This window comes from Macrobrachium rosenbergii, chromosome 39, assembly GCF_040412425.1.
Source record: "Macrobrachium rosenbergii isolate ZJJX-2024 chromosome 39, ASM4041242v1, whole genome shotgun sequence".
NCBI lineage: Eukaryota > Metazoa > Arthropoda > Malacostraca > Decapoda > Palaemonidae > Macrobrachium > Macrobrachium rosenbergii.
The window spans coordinates 18,390,337-18,411,397 of record NC_089779.1 but is presented as its reverse complement, the minus strand read 5'-3'; the positions used below and the strand labels follow the sequence as shown (position 1 = coordinate 18,411,397).

Below are 21,061 nucleotides of genomic sequence, written 5' to 3'. Positions count from 1 at the left end.
CGATTTGGCTTTTACGATGGCGTAATTCCCCCCCCCACCCTTCCTCCCCTTCCATAGAGTTTTCGTCAACCTTTCCAAGTTACCGGGGGATTAGGGTCCCCGTCTGTCAAAAACAGGGGCTGCTAATCCTGTCACAGGGGGATTTATGCAGTGGGGAGGCCAGATTCGGATTACATTTAATAACAGAAAATGCGCCGAAGTTTTCTGTACAGCCGCTACAGCGTATAATCAAGGCCACCGAAAATAGATCTATGGTTTGGTGGTCTCGGTATAATGCTGTATGAGCCGCGGCCCATGAAACTCTCAGCCGGCCGTGGTGGCCTGTTTGTTGCGTTGCCAGAAGCACGATCATGGCTAACTTCAGCATTAAATAAAATAAAAACTACTTAGGTTAGAGGGCTGCAGTTTGGTAAGTGTGATGATTGGAGGGTGGATGATCAACATACCAATTTGCAGCCCTCTAGCCACAGTAGTTTTTAAGATCTAAGGGCGAACAGAAAAAGTGCGGACAGAAAAAAGTGCGGACGGACAGACAAAGCCGGCACAATAGTTTTCTTTTCAGAAAACTAAAAATCGCCCGATATATAATGATGGCGAGGTTCTCAGGCTGCAAGACTTTCTCCTATATTTCATCATCATCATCTGGTCTCTCCCCACTTGGCTGTCCAGCTTCTTAAACTTTCACCTTGTCCCAATTCTCACCCCTCCGTTCATGTTTTCTTTCTCCCATTTTACTTTCCACCCTCTCCTACAGTTGTTTCAAAGTGCAGCTGCGAGGCTTTCCTCCTGTTAAACCTTCCAAATCTCCTTTACTCTCAATTTTCCTTTTATCGCTGAATGACCTCATAGGTCCCAGCGCTTGGCCTTTGGCCTAAATCATATATTCTAATCTAATTCTCACCTTCCACAGAAGAAGAATCGTTTCGGGAGGCCCTTTGACGGCATAAAATCGTGGGTCTGGTCTTGGCGTTTTTGAATTAATTCACGATTTTTCTGTAAACATTTATTGCTGGCGTTGCAGTAAGGCTCTTGGTTTTTATTTACGTTTATATTAAGATTACTTCCAAGGATTGGGCTAGGTTTCTAAGGATAGTGTTGGCGCGTACACACACACACACACACATATATATATATATATATATATATATATATATATATATATATATATATATATATATATATATATATATATATATATATATATATATATATATATATATGTGTATGTATAATACACACACAATACACTTGGATATTTAAAAATATTCATTTTAAATTTATTGAGTTAGGTTTTGGGAAATTTAAGTTCTCTCTCTCTCTCTCTCTCTCTCTCTCTCTCTCTCTCTCTCTCTCTCTCTCTCTCTCTCTCTCTCTCTCAACTGTGGGTCCTGCGAGGTCAGAGAACTTTTAGATTAATGAAGTTATGGCGTATTACATGGCATCAGAACAGTGAAGTTTGGGCACTAAGTTGAAACTAAGTGAGAGAGAGAGAGAACTTACTAAGCCTTTATGATCAGTTTTACTAACCATCTCTCTCTCTCTCTCTCTCTCTCTCTCTCTCTCTCTCTCTCTCTCAACTTAGAGATCAATTTACCCTGGCAGAATTATCACCGCAATACAGTGAGATCTGTGTGTGAGGAGAGAGAGAGAGAGAGAGAGAGAGAGAGAGAGAGAGAGAGAGAGAGAGAGAGAGAGAAATACGCGATCACCTTCACCTTAAACCCATCCTGACTCGAGGGACGGGGATAGCCCCCCCCCCCCTCTTTCCTGCCTCTCCTCCTCCTCCTCCTCAGATTTTTGTACTTGAATTTTTTTCCAACCTGAAGTTGCATTGGGCTTGTCTTGTGAAACGGTCTTTCTCTGGTATTTCATCATCCTCTCTCTCTCTCTCTCTCTCTCTCTCTCTCTCTCTCTCTCTCTCTCTCTCTCTCTAACATAAATCTCATTGTGCTTTGCGGTTATAATTTTGACAAGGTAAATTAATCTCTCTCTCTCTCTCTCTCTCTCTCTCTCTCTCTCTCTCTCTCTCTCTCTCTCTCTCTCTCTGCCATATACATACAAACTGATCACGGAAGCGAGTCACTCATAAAGGTTGTAATTATCTGAATTGGATCTTTTAATACTATATCACAGAGCTGTTGATGTTGAAAGCCATGACAGGTACACCAGTTAAGTCACCTTTGCGTCTCATTATTATTCACTATTTTCGTCATCATCATCATCATTATCATTACTTTCCCGCGTCTCTTTTTCCTTCGCCGTAGCCTTGTGCTAAGTTCTGTTGCAAGGGGTCCTGGTTATTGAAAGGTTAACTCTCTCTCTCTCTCTCTCTCTCTCTCTCTCTCTCTCTCTCTCTCTCTCTCTCTCTCTCTCTCTCTCTCTCTCTCTCACAGATCTCATTGTGTATTCGGTAATAGTTTTCCAGGCTAAACGGATTCTCTCTCTCTCTCTCTCTCTCTCTCTCTCTCTCTCTCTCTCTCTCTCTCACACACACACACACACACACACACACACAGATCTCATTGACTTGTATTGATAATTTTGCCAAGGTAAATTGATCTCTCTCTCTCTCTCTCTCTCTCTCTCTCTCTCTCTCTCTCTCTCTCTCTCTCTCACACACACACACACACACACACACACACACACACACACACACACACCTCATTGTGACTTGCATTGGTAATTTTGCCAAGGTAAATTGATTCTCTCTCTCTCTCTCTCTCTCTCTCTCTCTCTCTCTCTCTCTCTCTCTCTCTCTCTCTCTGTGCGCGCGCGTGCGCGTGTGTGTGTGTGTATAGCTTTGTTCCTCTAAGCGAATAGTAATCGCTTGACCTCAGGGTCTTCTTCAGGGGCGCCGTCATTTCTCTATCACTTTTATGAGTCACTTGGGCGCCTCTCCGTCATTTTGAAATGCCATTTCTTTTTCTCCCATCTTTCTCCTCCTCATTCATCACCCCTCCCTTTCCTTCTCTCGTTCAAGTATTTTCCCCTTCGTGATGTATTTCTTGTAAAAGACTTCATTTACTTTTTAAAGTATGACTAAATAACACCTAGAAACTAGTGGAGTTCTTCAAGGTTAGAAATTAGTGGGGTTCTTCAAGGTTAGAAATTAGCGGAGTTCTTCAAGGGGTGGATTTGTGCCCAGACAGAATGCATTTCTCCTGGTCTGTCTTTCATCATTATAGAATTACCCAACTTATCTGAAGGTTTCGATCATTATCGCGCTATCGCAACCTATCGTTAGGTTGCCGGAGTACGATAATGAATCCCTGAGACTCGTTGGCAGAAACTATAGAAATGGCATAAGTGAATAATTATTTGAAGTTTTGACTGGAAAGAGTAATCGCATCAACGTTTTCGCGTTTTTATCGAGGCTACTTTGTCACCCGTGCGTTTTGCTTGGTCTGTTAACCTTGAGAGAGAGAGAGAGAGAGAGAGAGAGAGAGAGAGAGAGAGAGAGAGAAGAGAGAGAGAGAGAATTCAGTAAAAAGGTGAAATGTGAAAAGACGAACTGATATTTTTAGGTGAAATTTCTTATACAAGAAAAGACAGAACCGGCAATACTTTACTTTAAATTTTAACATAAAAATGTTATGTTACAAATTCTGTAGTTAAGAAAGAAATGCTTTACATCTTTGAAGGCTTTTCCTCAGTGGCTTTGGATGCTCCTCAGCCACCTCTAATCCCCTACCCCCACACCCCAGTAGAAGCGGGGGTGGGGAAAGTAGTTAATGTTAGAACGTGAGGAGGGCATTTCAAACTCTTTGGGGAGAAACTGGCTAATCAGGGAGGGAAATGGCTTTGCATTCCCTCTCTAGAATGTATTTTCTCTTATTATTATTATTATTATTATTATTATTATTATTATTATTATTATTATTATTATTATTATTATCATCCTCCTCTTAATATCACGATCAGCGTAAGTGCTGCTAGCGATTATTGGTCTCTGAAAATATATTAACAGCTTTACCAATAGAGTTTTATAGATTTGATCAAGAACGAGACAACAACAAAATTATATATATATATATATATATATATATATATATATATATATATATATATATATATATATACGCATATATATATGTGTGTGTGTGTGTTTTTGTATGTATATATATATATATATATATATATATATATATATATATATATATATATATATATATATATATATATATATATATATATATAGTGCATTACACACACACATACTAGGAATTTTATTGTCTCCTACCCACCTCCAGAGTACGAATCTGAGGAGTATGCAAAGAATGCGATAACCATCTCGATTATTCAGGAAGTAAGCACCAGCCGCAACCGGTCCGACAAATATTTCTTTGACTCTCACCGACCCATATAGTGGTGACAGTTCCCTACAAGGAAAACAAGCTTGAAATATATCAGTGTGAATTTCCTCCATTATGATTCCATTGCTAAGAAATTCACAATCTCTTGATGAACAGTTTTTGTAATATAAATCCTTAATTTTTTGTCTTTTGTCTTCTACATTGCAATATAGTTTACTGTATATAAATATGGATTTTTGGTATACATTGCTATCAGTATTGATAAAACGTACATACGTGCATACATAATACATAATAATGCATACATGAATATATTCATATTGCTCGTGTAAGGCATCAGTAAGACGGACTGGTTTAGAGTCCATATTCTCTGATTTATAAAGCAATCATCGGTACGTGATGAAGAAGACTATACGTCTTCGAAAGCTAGTACTTGGAAGATTGTACTTTGTAAATTGAAGAATCTGGAATCTAAACAATCTCATCCTATTGAGGCTTAAAACGGGTAGTAGAAATTTATATATATATATATATATATATATATATATATATATATATATATATATATATATATATATATATATATATATATGTGTGTGTGTGTGTGTGTGTGTGTGTGTGTGTGTGTATCATAAAAAAATGGCTTTTACCACAGAACAGTCAAGGAAGATTTAAAGGCTTACTTAAATAATTTGGGTTTCAGTTTCACATTTTCATACGCATTACTGCCCTGTGCTCAGTTCAAATCAGGTTGTCAGTCCTAATTGGCTGTATAATTTCAAGTAATTTCAACTATACACGATATATATATATATATATATATATATATATATATATATATATATATATATATATATATATATATATATATATATATATATATATATATATATATATCCACTCTGTCTGCCCCTACTAGCCATGCGAAATTGCTCAGTTATTCCCTGAGTTTATTAAACAAAGAGGTTAGGAGTCGTCGTTGTAATGAAATACCTCAGCCCCATTCCTGTTCAAGTATTGTTTTATTAATTTTATGGGACGTGGGTCGGTGACCACCCCATACTGGCTTGGCAGCAAGAGTTTTACTGTAGGCACAGCCGGTGTGTGTGTGTATGTTTATTTAGATAGAACTGGCTGTATGCATACACGGTCTCACGATTCTGAAGCAGCCCATGTCGTCGGGGTTAATGTAATCTGGGAATGGAGAAAACAGATGTTAAATATGAAAAGAAAATCGCGTGGTTACAAACCCATCTAAATACTGCTGTATCCATCAGTTTGAGAGAGAGAGAGAGAGAGAGAGAGAGAGAGAGAGAGAGAGAGAGAGAGAGAGAGAGACATCAGTATGAGAGAGAGATATCGGACAAAGAGAGAGACGAGACATCAGTATAAGAGAGAGAGACAGAGAGAGCGAGAGAGAGAGATTACTATGAGAGACATTTTGATAATACAAAGCCGAGGTTCAGTTGAAAAAAACCATAGAATAAAAAAAAAAAAAATCGCAGATCGAGAAACAGCAAAAACTGATTACTTATACCCCACAAGCTCCCAATCATTACATTTGAATTTAAGGAATCTGACGTGAAAGGGAACTGGGTCACAATGAGACACGAATAAACCGCAAGTGGAGCCGGGTGTGGTTAATTAGTAAGACCTTAAACTTAGAAGAGAGGTCGGAGTAGATACTGACCCCAAGATTCAGGTCGAAACTGTTATTCATTCGCATTCCTTTGAAAGGGGTTTTTAATGGACTTGATTGTCCATTCGACATCACCCGGGAAAATGTTTGAATCACGTAAGTGGTTTGTCATGTAAGAGGGAGGGAAGCTTAGTGTTGGGTGCGGGGAAATATGAGAGAGAGAGAGAGAGAGAGAGAGAGAGAGAGAGAGAGAGAGAGAGAGAGAGAGAGAGAGAGAGAGAGAATCTACATGGAAAAGGGTTAGGAGAAAAAGGGTACGGAAAACTTAACGGAAAATTCTAAGAGAGAGAGAAAGAGAGAGAGAGAGAGAGAGAGAGAGAGAGAGAGAGAGAGAGAATCTACATGGAAAAGGGTTAGGAGAAAAAGGGTACGGAAAACTTAACGGAAAATTCTAAGAGAGAGAGAGAGAGAGAGAGAGAGAGAGACTGCATGGAAATGGGTTTGGAGAAAAATAGTACAGAAAACCTTATGTAAAATTTTGAGAGAGAGAGAGAGAGAGAGAGAGAGAGAGAGAGAGAGAGAGAGAGAGAGAGAGAGAGAGAGATTGGAGAAAAATAGTACAGAAAACCTAACGTAAAATTTTGAGAGAGAGAGAAGGGAGTGCTTCTAGGGTCTGCAGGTATATCGACCAGACCTACTTTACCGCAATTCAGTAGTGTTTTTATCCTCGTCATTAGTGCAAGAGGCCATTTCACGAGCGTGACCTCATTAAAACAACTCTACAATAATTGTAGGACAGAATCTGTGACTAATTCTGACTTTTGCTGCGCCCAACGTTTCGTCTATGGTATACCTGCTCCTGCGTGTCTCTTCGTATACAGCAAGGGCGATTATCCTGGGAGTGTGGTCCTGAGCTTCTAACTTGAATCGTTAATGACTTATTTGGGAATCTGTGTATATATATATATATATATATATATATATATATATATATATATATATATATATATATATATATATATATATATATATATATATGTATATATATTACAAATGCGTGACTAAAATCACAGTGACACGCGAGTTATATATCCATTTTTTCCTCAGTGATTATAATTGGATATATATAAATAAATTTTTATTTGTATATGTGTGTATGTATGTATGTATGTATAGAATGTGTAGACAAAACGGAAGCTGCAAGTCTATGTAAATCTCTTCAATACTATCAAGATCACAGAAATAATCTCAATTTATTATAATTATTATTTTTAATATAATTTATTATAATTATTATTTTTAATATCCTTCGCTAAGCCGTCTCCCGGGGGCGCCGTTAGTCGAATTAGGCATGATTTAGGACACCTAAAAAATGATAAAGAAGAGGAAATCCGCCTCTGGCTGGTCTTCTCTCTCCACGTTGCTGTCTCATTTCCGAGGCCAGTGACACACTGGGGCTTCTGTTGCAGACTTCAGACTCTCTCTCTCTCTCTCTCTCTCTCTCTCTCTCTCTCTCTCTCTCTCTCTCTCTCTCTTTGTTTCTTGTTTCTTGTGTTTGTTCCTCTCCACAAATCCTTTTATTGCAGTAAGTGTTTCTATGATTATGGGGATGATACATTTTGAGTCTCTCTCTCTCTCTCTCTCTCTCTCTCTCTCTCTCTCTCTCTCTCTCTGCTCAGATCTTTTTTTACAGTAAGTCTTGGGAAGATTATGATGATGTTATATTATGAGTCTCTCTCTCTCTCTCTCTCTCTCTCTCTCTCTCTCTCTCTCTCTCTCTCTCTCTCTCTCTCTGTACAGATCTTTTATCATAGTAAGTCTTGGAAAGATTATGATGATATATTTTGAGTCTCTCTCTCTCTCTCTCTCTCTCTCTCCCCGTACAGATCTTTTTATCGCAGTAAGTCTTTGGAAGATTATGATGATATGTTTGAGTCTGTCTGTCTGTCTGTCTCTGTATAGATCTTTTTATCATAGTACGTCTTGGGAAGATTATGATGATGATATGTTTTGAGTCTCTCTCTCTCTCTCTCTCTCTCTCTCTCTCTCTCTCTCTCTCTCTCTCTCTCTCTCTAGACGAACGCATCAGTCCAAACACTCTCTATTATAGGAAGCCTCGGTATGATTTTGATGATAGAAACTTTGAGTCTCTCTCTCTCTCTCTCTCTCTCTCTCTCTCTCTCTCTCTCTCTCTCTCTCTCTCTCTCCGTTCAAGCACTCCTTGCCTCGCCCGTTCCTTCAGTCGCTCGAAAAATTATCGACGGCCCGAGATTTTGATGCTTTCGATGAAAAATTTAGCCATCAGAGCCGGCAGTAATTGTCAAGTCATATTGAATTATGCTGTAATATTTCCTTTCTCCCCCGTTTACGAGACCTTCGTTCGTTGTTCACCGAGACGAAAGTAATTGAGATGAAAACCTCGGGGATGGAGCGTAGGTGAGTGTAGCATATCTTATAGTATATTTAGTGTTTGATGGCATTTATGGAAATTGTCATTCGCTTACATTATTCGTAAAGCTTTTTATGAAGAGGTCTGTAGGCATTAAGGTTCTTTGCGGGGTCCCTTCCTTCGGCCCCTAGCTGCAACCCTTTTCGGTCCTTTTACTCTACCTCCATTCATATTCTCTTTCTTCCATCTTACTTTCCTGAACCCTCGCCGAACAATTGTTTGAACATTATTTTCAGCGCCGAATGACCTCGTAAGTCTCAGCGCGTGGTCTGTGGCCTAAATTTAATATTCCAACTACCTCCAGTTTATATGAGGTAGGACAAAGCGTATTAATATTGTACCAAATTTTATGAAAATGAAAAGCGTACCTCAAAAAGTACTTAATATAATATGATAGAATAATATGGTACATACCCACAACTTCACTGTGTATAACATATTCATATTACTCGTATTAGGCTTCAGCAAGACGAGATGATTTATTGAAGCCTAATACGTGTAATTTGAATATGAATACTTACTCATATACATATATGCACTGGAAAGTTACACGTGTGGTTTTCGTAAATTCGTTTCTTCAAGGCAAAAGGTGATATTCACGATCATTTTCCCTCGCATATTTCACGATTAAGGTTCATCTCATGCAAATTGGGCCGTCGTTTTGGATTTCCCGAGGTCTAACTAAGTTTAAGTAGGTATATGTTACCATTAGGAGGGATGGGTACAAGGTGAACAAGTGAAAAATTCCCCGAAGTTTCTTCGGCGCAAGCGAGTTTTCTGCACAGCGTATAATGCTGTATAAAACTCTCAGCCACGATCCGGTGGTGGCCTGCGTTATTGGCACTTAATACCAGTGCCAGACGCACGATTATGGCTAACTTTAACCTTAAATAAAATCAGAATTACTGAGGTTAGAGGGCTGCGATTTGGTATGCTTGATGATTGGAGGGTGGATGATCAACATGTCAATTTACAGCCCTCTAGCCTCAGTAGTTTTTCAGCTCTGAGGGCTGACAGAAAAAGTGCGGACAGAAAAAAGTGCGGCCAGAATAAGGTGTGGACGGACAGACAGAGCCGTCACATAAGTTTTCTTTTACAGAAAGCTGAAAGTGCGGACGGCCAGACAAATAGTCATTTTAACAGTTTTCTTTTACAGAAACTAGAAATGGGAAACCTTATGAAATATCTTGAGAATGAAAAATGACTGAAGATAGTGAATGTTACATGTGAAGAACAATTTTGCTGAATATCTTCATTATTTTAATCTACACTATGCTACAAATTGAAGAGGGATTACAAAATAGTTACAGGAAACTCAGTGACTGTCTTGAGCTTTTGTACCCCCGCCTTGGCCTGTAGCTGTATTTTGGAGATGCTATTTTTTTTCCCTAGTTTTTTTTTTTTTTTTTTTTTATCTTTTTCTATCCTGTCCTTAAAACATTCTACGACGGTAAAAACTAGAATGTAGAAAGATCCTACCCGGGCATGCTAGGGTAAAGAGGCTAAACAGCTGAATTGTGTGAATCATTGTGTGTGTGTGTGTGTATGTATATATATATATATATATATATATATATATATATATATATATATATATATATATATATACTTATGTATTTATATCATATATATATGTACTTGCCAAAAGGTTGAATTGTTTTTAGTTATTTATCATATATATATTTAAATATATATTTATATAAAAATATAGACACCAAAAAGTTGAAGCTGTTGTTTTAAGCTAGTTATCATATCGAATGAAACACAAACCGAATATTGACAATCATATCTTAACCGTTGTCTAAACTAGATACTCTGTAAAAAAAAAAAAATCCGCCTTATGATAAAGCATGTTCTTTATCACTCAGCCTCACAGTGCCGTCGGTTAAGCGTGACGAATTGATCTGTTGCGAATGACTCATTGTATCTGTGGATTGTTGACTCACTGGCAGGCATGAAACGTGAATACGTTATGAGTTGAGGAGTTGGGGGTGGGGTGGGCCATACCTGATTTTGGGTGGTGTGGCTATTCACGTTGCGAGAACCACCTGCATGCACTCCTTTTGGAGTCGAGGAGTTGCACATCTTTGGAGTGCAAAGAGGATTTTTGGGGATTTGTCACGTGTTCGAGTGTGAGTGGAGTGGACAATGCAGGAGGCATACCTCTAGGTTAGTGCTGATTCCCATTATGTTTAGTTTTTATATGCAGGTACGTTGGTCGAGTTCTTTGCCTCAGGCTTTGTTTTATGCTCTCTCTCTCTCTCTCTCTCTCTCTCTCTCTCTCTCTCTCTCTCTCTCTCTCTCTCTCTCTCTCTCTCTCTGTATATGTATGTATATGTATATATATATATATATATATATATATATATATATATATATATATATATATATATATATGTATATATATATATATATACATACACACATATAATACTATATATATATGTATATATATATATATATATATATATATATATATAATATGTATATATATATCACTCATGCTGGCGAAAAAGGGGGTAAGTCCAAAATGGAACTTTCGAGAAAATTGCATTTAAAGTTTTCAAATGCATTCAATAAATCACTGATAGAAGATAGCGATCTGAACTCTTTACTAAATTTAAAGGATTTGAGATATTTTTCATGCACTATGAAGACATTAATATATTCAAAGTTCTTATATACTTTTAAGGACTTACCTCTCTTTGACCATTTTGTTATCTGTACATATCACTTTTTGACCAAGACTTGCCCCTTTTTAACCACTTTGTTATCATTACATATCATACATATCCCTTTTTAACCTCATTGACCTACTTGTCACATAGCTCTTTTTAGGCTAATTAAATGCATTTTTATGATACTATAACTTTATTTTGTAAAGAAAATACCGCTGATGATAATTTTCATTTCTCAAGAGGCCTATTTATTTATAATAAACGGTTAAATGACAAGTTAAGTTGGCATTGCATAATCATACAAAAACAAAAGGAATATTTTTCTCAAAAATAAAACTTTACAATTTTTCAAAGACTCATCTAGGTATAATAAAACCGTTACAGAAATACAGTTTTATTACAGTCAATTCATTGAAGAAAATTAGGTTTCCATAAAAAAATCCCAGAGACTTACCTAGGTATGATAAAATGTTGAAAAAAATTCCCAGAGACTTATCTAGGTATAATAAAATGTTGAAAAAAATTCCCAGAGACTTATCTAGGCATAATGAAATGTCAAAAAATTATATCCTCAGAGATTCATCTAGTTAAAGAAATACAACTTTAGTTAGCATTGCATAGGTGTAAAAAGCTATAAATTGCTTTATTCAACAAATTCCCTAAGTCAGGATCACAATCCTGAACATTACTCATATCTGGTAGTGCCTTATAAAATCGTGAAACATAGGATCAACCAAAGGCAATAGATCAATCAAGTCCTTCTTTTTTCTTTACTGATAGACAGTAATGAATGATATTCCTTTTGACATCTATCAAATTTGGATTATCCTGTCCTCTTCTTTTCATATCTACTTGTTCAAACGCCTCCTCGTTTGAAAGAGATCCTTTATACAACAAAATTCCAATGGGGCGCTGATACCTGAACCACTGGCACTGTGACCAGTTAAATTTGTCATTATTGCTGTTCTTTGATCTTTTTACCAGAGGGCTTTTAAATAACTGTGCGTAATCATAAAAGTCCTCCTGAGTCATTGCATGAACCTGAAATCTTCTTCCTGCCAATCTTACCAGCTGGTACCAGTCACGTGGATGGTGGATTGCAGTGGCTCTCCTTTTCTTGAGTCTTTCAATGACAGAGTGGTCGGAGTCACACTCCATGTGTGAATGACCGAAATGAGAAATTTGTGATCTATTGTCAGTATATTAGGAAATTTGGACAATGCATGCATAAACATAGCAGCCATATGGGAATTTCTATTCTGTCCGGCGCAAGCATCAGAATAAAAATTACGTGCTGAACATCACTGGGCAAATTCTGCAAGATATTCATTAGACAAGATGCTATTTGATTGGCACCTCTAGCAGCAATGGTTTCGTGCCACATAAAACAGTCCACTTTTATTGACATTATTGTGAACAGTGAGATTGTATGTCCACAACAAGCGCTTATAAAAAGCTACGGAAGACTGTAAGTATGGAGTGGGGAGACACTGTTGTAAGTCAAATGTGTATGTTGCAAATGAGGGATTTTCGCAAGCTAACTTTGTATCATCTCTTTTACGACTATAGGCATTTTCAGCTCTTAACAGATGACTTTCTTATTCGGCTTGTAGACGTTCTTTCTCTTCAGGGTATTGGTGATATCTAATTGCATCTTTAACACATCGCAAGTATGACATGTGTCTATTTTAGGCTGTTTGAAACTCAAGTTATGACAATGAAATCTTTTCTCATATGTAAAGCGTGTTACTGAGGACTCTGGGTAGCGTTCTTTAAACAACGAATACATTTTTGCTAATGTAAGTGTTGATGACAAATACTTTTTGGAGGAGTGTGCCCTAGAATAATGACTCTCGTATGCTGGAAATGATTTGATATGATCATCAATTTTAGAAAGTTCCTCTTCTTTAATACGACGTGGATTTGGAGTTGTTCCTCTCCTATCCCCTCGGCTCACTCCAGAGGCAGTTTCCTTTTTCTTTTTCTGTAATACTCCAAGAACTTTTTGTTTCACCAAACACCCTCAAAAGCATTTTTGACAAATAGGATGTCTTTTCATTTGAATTTCTAAGGCATACTCGTAGGTTACATCTCGCACTCTAATGTTTTCATACTTGCCTCCATCTCTTAGGCGGGTACGTAATGGGTTCTTTGGTGTAATAAGAGTTGCGAGGTAGTTTCTTCTTGAATCTACTGAGCCCAAATTCCAATATTCAATGAATAATATTTGCAGATCTTCATCATTGAAACGTTCGGAGCATTTCAATCTACATTGCTTTAGTGGACTTTGTTTTCTAGCGGAAACTAATTTACCTGACGCAGTCGTATACGATTTACCGGTCTGTCGACACTCTTTTCTCTCTTTCGTGCTCTTCTTGAGTACCTTTTCATTGAGTTTGGCAAGGTTGTTCATCTCTTTGATTTTCAGCTTCTTGACTGCCCTCTTCCTCTCTTGGATGTTCTGCTTCTTGATTGCCCTTAAGTCTAATCTCATGCTTACTGTTATTTTCACGAGAAATTGTGGACGAAGACGATACACTGCAGGTTTCATCAGTAACTTCAAAATTTGGATCTTTTACACTATCATCATCATCATAGAAATTATCAAGCGTCTCATCATAATCTGTTATAAAAGTATTCAGACTGTGTTAATATCAACAATAACTTGAACATTATACTTGATTTTAAAATTAATTTTATATTTTTGTTTTGTTATACTGAACAACCGTGCTCCTGCCATCCACACAATTACATTGAAAAATCATGAAAATGACAAATGACAACATACATTGCAAAAATATAATTTCTACAAAGTTCGTGGTTTGTCAGTACCTATAAAATAGTGAAAAACTCATTTTTAACTAAAAATCTAACCATTTCTCTGACAAACGATTGTGATTTTCAAATTCTATGAGCAAAAGTACATAGAAAATTCTAGTTACAATGAAATTTAGTGTCGACCACCAAACACGAAAGATCCGTTCATATAAAAAATTTGGCTCTTCACAATACAGCTGCCGTGAAGGCAGAAGCTCATTTTTGTAATGAATTTTAAGCCTAACTAAAATTGTTAGGCTCATAAACAAAGTTCCTACTATTGTTTACCACTGGTTAATAAACAAAGTTGATGCTATTTATACAAAATCTAAGAAATGACATATGCCTTTTGTCTGAATAATGAACATCTCAAACCACAAACACTAACAAATATGACGTGTTACCATATCCTACTTTCATGTGAACAAGTCATAAAACAATCAAAAGTACAGTATCCTTCAGGTTTGTGATGTACGTCGAACAAATAGATTGTATTACATCTATAGTAAATCGTATTAAAAATTACTTTATAATATGAACAAATTTTTACCTTAACTATAAAAGGAACATGGGTTAACTGCAGTTTAGTGGGACACCAATATCTACTATATAGGCCTAGAGCCATTATTTTGTAAAAATGCATAGAAGAAAAAGTTAATCAGCTATTCGAGGGTAGTGTTAAGATCGACGTGCAAGTCGTTAATATTCATTATATCGAAAAATTTTATAGAAGAAAAGTTGTTCAGCATCCCTTAAAACCCCTGAAAACATACTTCTTATACCGATTTATGACAATTTTCAGTTTACGTAAAATAGCACTTATATTCCCTTACGGGGGTCCTCCCCAGCTAGGTAACACGGGGTTAGGTACTGTGAAACTGCCTACTAGTTGAGGTTAGATTTGGTGTGGTTTGGTGAGGTTAATGGCCTGTTTTTCTAATTTTTTGGGAATAGGCCTAGGTTAAGGTTGCATGTCCATCTTAACAAGCTCCAACTGTTTGGATTCATACTTGGAAATGGCTCATTTCCGATAGAAATAACTATTAAAATAATTTTAAACACATAAAAATGGCACTACAAGTAGATTTCCCGTCAAAAGGAAATCACTGCTCGGAATTAGAGGTGTCCTACTAAACTGCAGGCATCCCAGGAACATCAATAACATACCTTCATTTCTTTCCTCTCCAAAGTTATTAGCAATAAGCCAGTGTTTGACATTACTTTGGCGGTTTTCCAGGTCCATTTTTCTTCTTTTCTCTGCATTTTCGTGTAATGCTTTGTCAAGAATTCGACGAGCACGTGATTTAGATGCATCCATCACCAAAACCGTTTTCAATTTACATCTATACACAGTTCATAATATTAGAATCTTATAAATTACTACACTCCTGCAATCAAAGGCGAGTTGTAATCAACACTGAAGGCGAGTTGTAATCAACACTGGTTAATACGCGTTCAGAACGACGACACAGCTTACAACACGTCATATCTCTCTCTATCTAGTGCGTGCGGATGTGCCAAGCCGCACTTAGGTAGAGGGAACGAGTTTGGGCCCTGTCTCGGCAACAATAATACACATTCGTGGAGTGCATTAGCTGCTAGGGCCTAGTGGGATTAATACTGGCATATTAAATGAAGAAGAAGAGTATGAGTTTTATGACTAGATTAGAACTAAAATTGCAGAGTTATAGATAAAAAGTGAATAATTACCTAAATATTAATAAGTTTGTTTACTTAACCCTTTTTGACCTATATTGAAAATGTAGTTAAAAAGGGGGTATGTATCACTTACCTCTTTGTTCGCCAATATAATGCTATGAATTTTAATGAAAATGTGGTTAAAAAGGGGTATGTTCTACTTACCCCCTTTTTCGCCAACATAATGATGCTGCATGTAGTTATCCCATAAAAAGACTTTTTGACGTACTGACTAACATATTCACAGTACACTTACCCCCTTTTTTTCCAGCATAGTAGCCCGTTTTAGCAACATTTTGGCAGTCATAACTCATTTAGGCCATTTTTGGACTTACCCCCTTTTTCGCCAGCATTAGTGATATATATACATACACACATATAATACTATATATATATGTATATATATATATATATATATATATATATATATATATATATATATATATATATATATATATATATATATATATATATATATATGTTTATAGAACGAGGTAGGCTACACTATCCAACATGAATGGCACTCAAATTTCGTAGAAGTAATATGGCTTATAACAATACAGGCGTTTACGTAACAAACATGTTTTGAATATATTTTTATATACTGCATTTCTTTGTAATACTGCGTGATTTTAGTCCATCCTTAGATTGTGAGAATTTTTAAGTCAACTTTGTCTTTTTTCTCTTTTCAGGTATGTAGAGAAATTCCTTGGCCCAGCTTTATTTTGTTCGTAGTTTGAGGGGGATATGTGATCTTCCTTTGAGGTGGGACAATTATCTGGCCGTAAGTAGTGGGAAATTCATGAAGAATAGTATCAAGGTATTCAGCCCTAAGAAACACAAATACAGGTTTGTGAATTGTGATAAACACACACATACACACACACACACACACACACACACATATATATATATATATATATATATATATATATATATATATATATATATATATATATATGACTGTGTAATATTTTCTGTTAAAACAGAATTCCATCAAATATAAGTAGCCCATAAAAACGCCAGAGTGTAGAAAGTAAGTACTATATTTCAGAGACCAACTGTCTCCCTCTTCAGGGCAAGTAATGAATAAGAAGAGTTACAGAAAAGCGGTATTTATACCAAAAAGGTCCGTAGGTCAGCCGTTACGTCACTCCAGTTGACAATTTCTTTTTAATCTTCTTAATCGCCGGTTGGAGGAAGATAAACTCTCTCTCTCTCTCTCTCTCTCTCTCTCTCTCTCTCTCTCTCTCTCTCTCTCTCTCTCTCTCTCTCTCTCACCTGGGTCTGCTGCCCTGTGGCCATTCATCGTACCTATTTGGTTGGGCAGGATGTTTTTCGCGAGGCCTTTTGTACTGGGTAATTATAGTGCAGAAGTTTTATAAATAGATGTGAAATTACGAGACGTTTATTGCTGCTTGCAACTCGCCGCCATTGCACCTTACTGTAGGTAGTGTGGGGATGAACCACCAAGGTCTTCATCACCACCTCTCTCTCTCTCTCTCTCTCTCTCTCTCTCTCTCTCTCTCTCTCTCATTATTATACCTAGGATAGTATATATATGTATATACAATATATATATATATATATATATATATATATATATATATATATATATATATATATATATATATATAGATAGATAGAGAGAAAGAGAGAGAGAGAGAGAGAGAGAGAGAGATAGATCTGTGTGTTGTTGTCCACATACATATACGATTTGTTTGTACTTTTATATCTCTCTCTCTCTCTCTCTCTCTCTCTCTCTCTCTCTCTCTCTCTCTATATATATATATATATATATATATATATATATATATACAGTCTTGTAGCGGAGCTTCTTCCGCCTCCTTTCTATTTTAATCTTCCTGTCTACTCCCTGTCACTCCCTCCCTCACTACCCCCCCTCTGCCCTCTTATGTAGTGCAAGTATGGTCGTGGGGGAAGGGGCGGGGGTGGGGGAGGGGGTGAAAGGGGAGGGATCGTTGGTGGTTAAGGATGCTGGGTGTAGCTCCTAGCTGCATTCGCAGGACTCCCAAATATGGTCTTGCAAAGTGGTCGTTGAACTATTGCAACCTCCTTAACGGACGTCCGCGTATTCCCCTACCTCCCCCTCCCTCCTAATCATCCCCTCCCCCTCGCTATTACTCGCTCCCTTCCCCTCCCTATAACTCTCCTCCCCGCCATACAACTCCCCTTTCCCATCCTTCCAAATTCCCTTCATCTCCCTCAAACTCCCCCTTCCCCTCCTTACAACTCCCCCTCCTCCTTCCAACTGACCCCTCCTCTCCCTCCAAATCACCCCTCCTCTCCCTCCAAATCACCCCTCCTCTCCCTCCAATCCACCCCCTCCCCTCCATATAACTCCCCCTTCCCCTCCCTCCAACTCACCCCCTCCCTATCCCTCCAACTCACCTCCTCCTCCCTACAGCTCACCCCTCCCCCCCCTACAACTCCCCCTTTCCCTCACTCTCATTTAACCCCTCTCCCTCCCTACAACTCCCATTTCCCTCACTCCAACTTAACCCCTCCCCCTCCCTACAACTCCCCCTCTCCCTCCCTCCAACTCACCCCCTCCTCCCTCCAACTTACCCCTCCCCTCCCTACAACTCCCCTTTCTCTCACTCCAACTCACCCCTTCCCTCCAAATCTCCCCTCCCCTTGATCCCCACCCCTCCCCTTCATCCCACTCCCCATCCTCTTTCTCCTTAGAACCTTTTTTTTAGTGCTCATCACAGGCCTTTGTTTGATTTGGTTGGTGTTGTTTAGATTTGTGAGTTAAATTGTTTATTTTTGTTATTTTTTTATGGTCTTCCTTTCACACACGTTTTACTTTGTCCGTTGTCGTTGCTAAGTCCCTCTTTTATCCAGATTTAATTTCCTGTTATTTTTTTCTGTGTTAGGTTCCTGTTTTGACACTGATATATTTTTTCCGTTTTCCTCAATACTTTTCCTGTTTTCCTTATTTCTAACGATCTCTTTTTCTGTATTTTTAAAAAAAATTTTTATTCCAGGTTATTATTTTCAATATAGTTTTAAAGTCTCTTAAACTGCAAACTAATGTGTATGTTTTGCTTGCCGGGTACAGGGCTTTAGGGTGAGTTTACATCGAAGGCAAAAAAGTTGATCCTGCTCCAAACAGTCTAAATAGGACGGCTTTTCTTTTAACTGAGAACAATTCTGTCTTTATTAGACGAGTAGAGAAAGGGGGTTAATTCCGTCAGTGCACCTCATGCGGTACACTGTAGGCATTACTTAGGGTTCTTTGCTACGTCCTTCTTTAGGCCCCTAGCTGCAACCCCTTTCATTCCCTTGACTGTTCGTCCGGTCATATTCTCTTTCTTCCATCTTGCTATCCACCCTCTTCTAACAATTGTTTCATAGTGCAACTAAGAGGTTTTCCTCTTGGTACACCTTTCAAACCTTTCCACCCTCAATTTCCGCTTCAGCGCTGAGTGACCTCATAGGTCCCAGTGCTTGGCCTTTGGCGAAAATTATATATTCTTTATTAGACGAGGAGAGGAGGGTTTTGCCCTGAACTGACAAAAGGCCTTTTGAAATTGAGCAAGGGGCGCTTTGCTCAGCGTTCCTTTGCGAGTTATGGATGATAAAACAAGGTGACTTGATAGCAGGATATGAACGTATTAATTGTTATTTTTTATTAGTCAAGAGGAAGATTTATATACTGTGGCTGAAGCATCCTTTGTCATAATAGAATCATTCCTCCCCAAAGCAAGATCATGTCATTATATTTTTGAATAATTTCATCTGTGAAAATGTTTATTTACATGTGCTTCGAAAGTTTTGCTTTTTCTCGTAAATGAACATTTTTTTAGGAAAAATACTAAATGACATTGCACCATTATTATGGACATTTAGAATTTAGTTTTCTCTCATAAATAAACATTTCTTTTCTTTAGGAAAAATACTAAATGATATGGCATCATTACTCTGGACATTTAGAATTTAGTTTATATACGTAATAGCGAAGCTTAAACGTCTTGTTTTGACAATATTACACAAAACGTCTGATTTTCCGTCAGACTTGGATGCCATCTCGTATACGTTCTGGCCGAATAAGCGGCGATAAGACGAAGCCCATGTTCAGGTGGCGGCGGCGGCAGCTGGCACCGAGATCAGGTGGCATTCCTGATGTGCCACCTGGTGTCACTCCGCTTATGAGTTTTCGCCACCTGACGAGCGGGAAGAGGACCACTAACTTCTTCTGCTGGGGCGAATTTGCGAGCGACTTCCAAGAAACGCTGAGGCCTCGCCCTAAGGTCTGCCCCACACCTTGAAATAGCTAAGCCACCAGGTGTTGCCGGAGGAGGTGGGGGAGGAGGAGGAGGAGGAGGAGGTGATTGCCTATATTTTCAAAGGTTCTTATTATCTGCTCATTGAGTACTTGGGTTCTCTTTTGCTCTTGGCGTGTGTAAATCGCGCTTATGTTCAGACATGCGCATACGGTACTTAGCGCTCTAGTGGGCTTGCGATCGTGTGCGCGTGCGCGCTCACACACACACACACACACACACACACACACACAGACACAGACACATATATTATATATACGATGATAATCACTTTAACACGGTCTGTGTGCTTACCGGTATTGTCCCTTGAGAGTATATTGTGATTCCTACCACTAGCCCCAATATGCTTTGAAGCCACTCCCCTTTTGACACCTGTCGTTGGTGGATCAGTAGTCTCAGACGGTTGTGTATGTTCGTCAGTACTGTCTCTGTCGTATATGTAGCCTGTATGTTTTCATTTCTAACACTGTGTATCAGTCCTCCGTCAATAGTTTGGAAATAAAGTCGACACCGGTCAGGACCTACACCCTGTGTGTTTATTTGGTCACCTGTGGTAATATAGATATATATATATATATATATATATATATATATATATATATATATATATATATATATATATATATATATACATATATATATGACTATTTATCACATCACCGTGATTCATATACAATCAGAAAGCTACAAACGTCCTTTAATATCCAATTCGCTCTACCTGGGAAATAATATATTTTCATATATGTTGCCGAAGAGGAATTTTTTAGTTGATAATAAGTCCACCGTCCCGTGGGTCGAACCTATATTATTTCCGAGGTAGAGCGAATTGATATTAAAGGACGTTTGTAGCTTTTCTGATTATATATATATATATATATATATATATATATATATATATATATATATATATATATATATATATATTTTATTCACTTATTTCTCTCTATCCTTGTAGAGGGTTAGTGCCGTCAGTGCACCTCACGTGGTGCACTGTAGGCAATACTTAAGGTTCTTTGCAGCGTCCCTTCTTAGGCCCGCAGCTGCAACCCCTTTCATTCCTTTTACTGTACCTCCTTACGTATTCTCGTTCTTCCATTCTGCTCGCCACCTTCACCTAACAGTTGTTTCATAGCGCAAGCGCGAGGGTTTCCTCCTGT

General features: G+C 37.9%; 2 protein-coding genes across 2 annotated transcripts in view; one reads left to right on the top strand and one right to left on the bottom strand.

Annotated features, from left to right (window-relative positions):
• LOC136825801 (uncharacterized) overlaps window positions 1–21,061 on the top strand; it is a 682,034-nt gene that overhangs the window by 151,217 nt on the left and 509,756 nt on the right. The gene's annotated exons all lie outside the window — the stretch shown is intronic.
• LOC136825587 (uncharacterized) lies at window positions 13,467–15,214 on the bottom strand. Its single transcript, XM_067082171.1, has 2 exons — window positions 15,064–15,214; window positions 13,467–13,702 (listed from the first exon to the last, which is right to left on the bottom strand). Exons 1-2 carry the CDS (start codon window positions 15,212–15,214, stop codon window positions 13,467–13,469), a joined length of 387 nt encoding a protein of 128 aa, XP_066938272.1.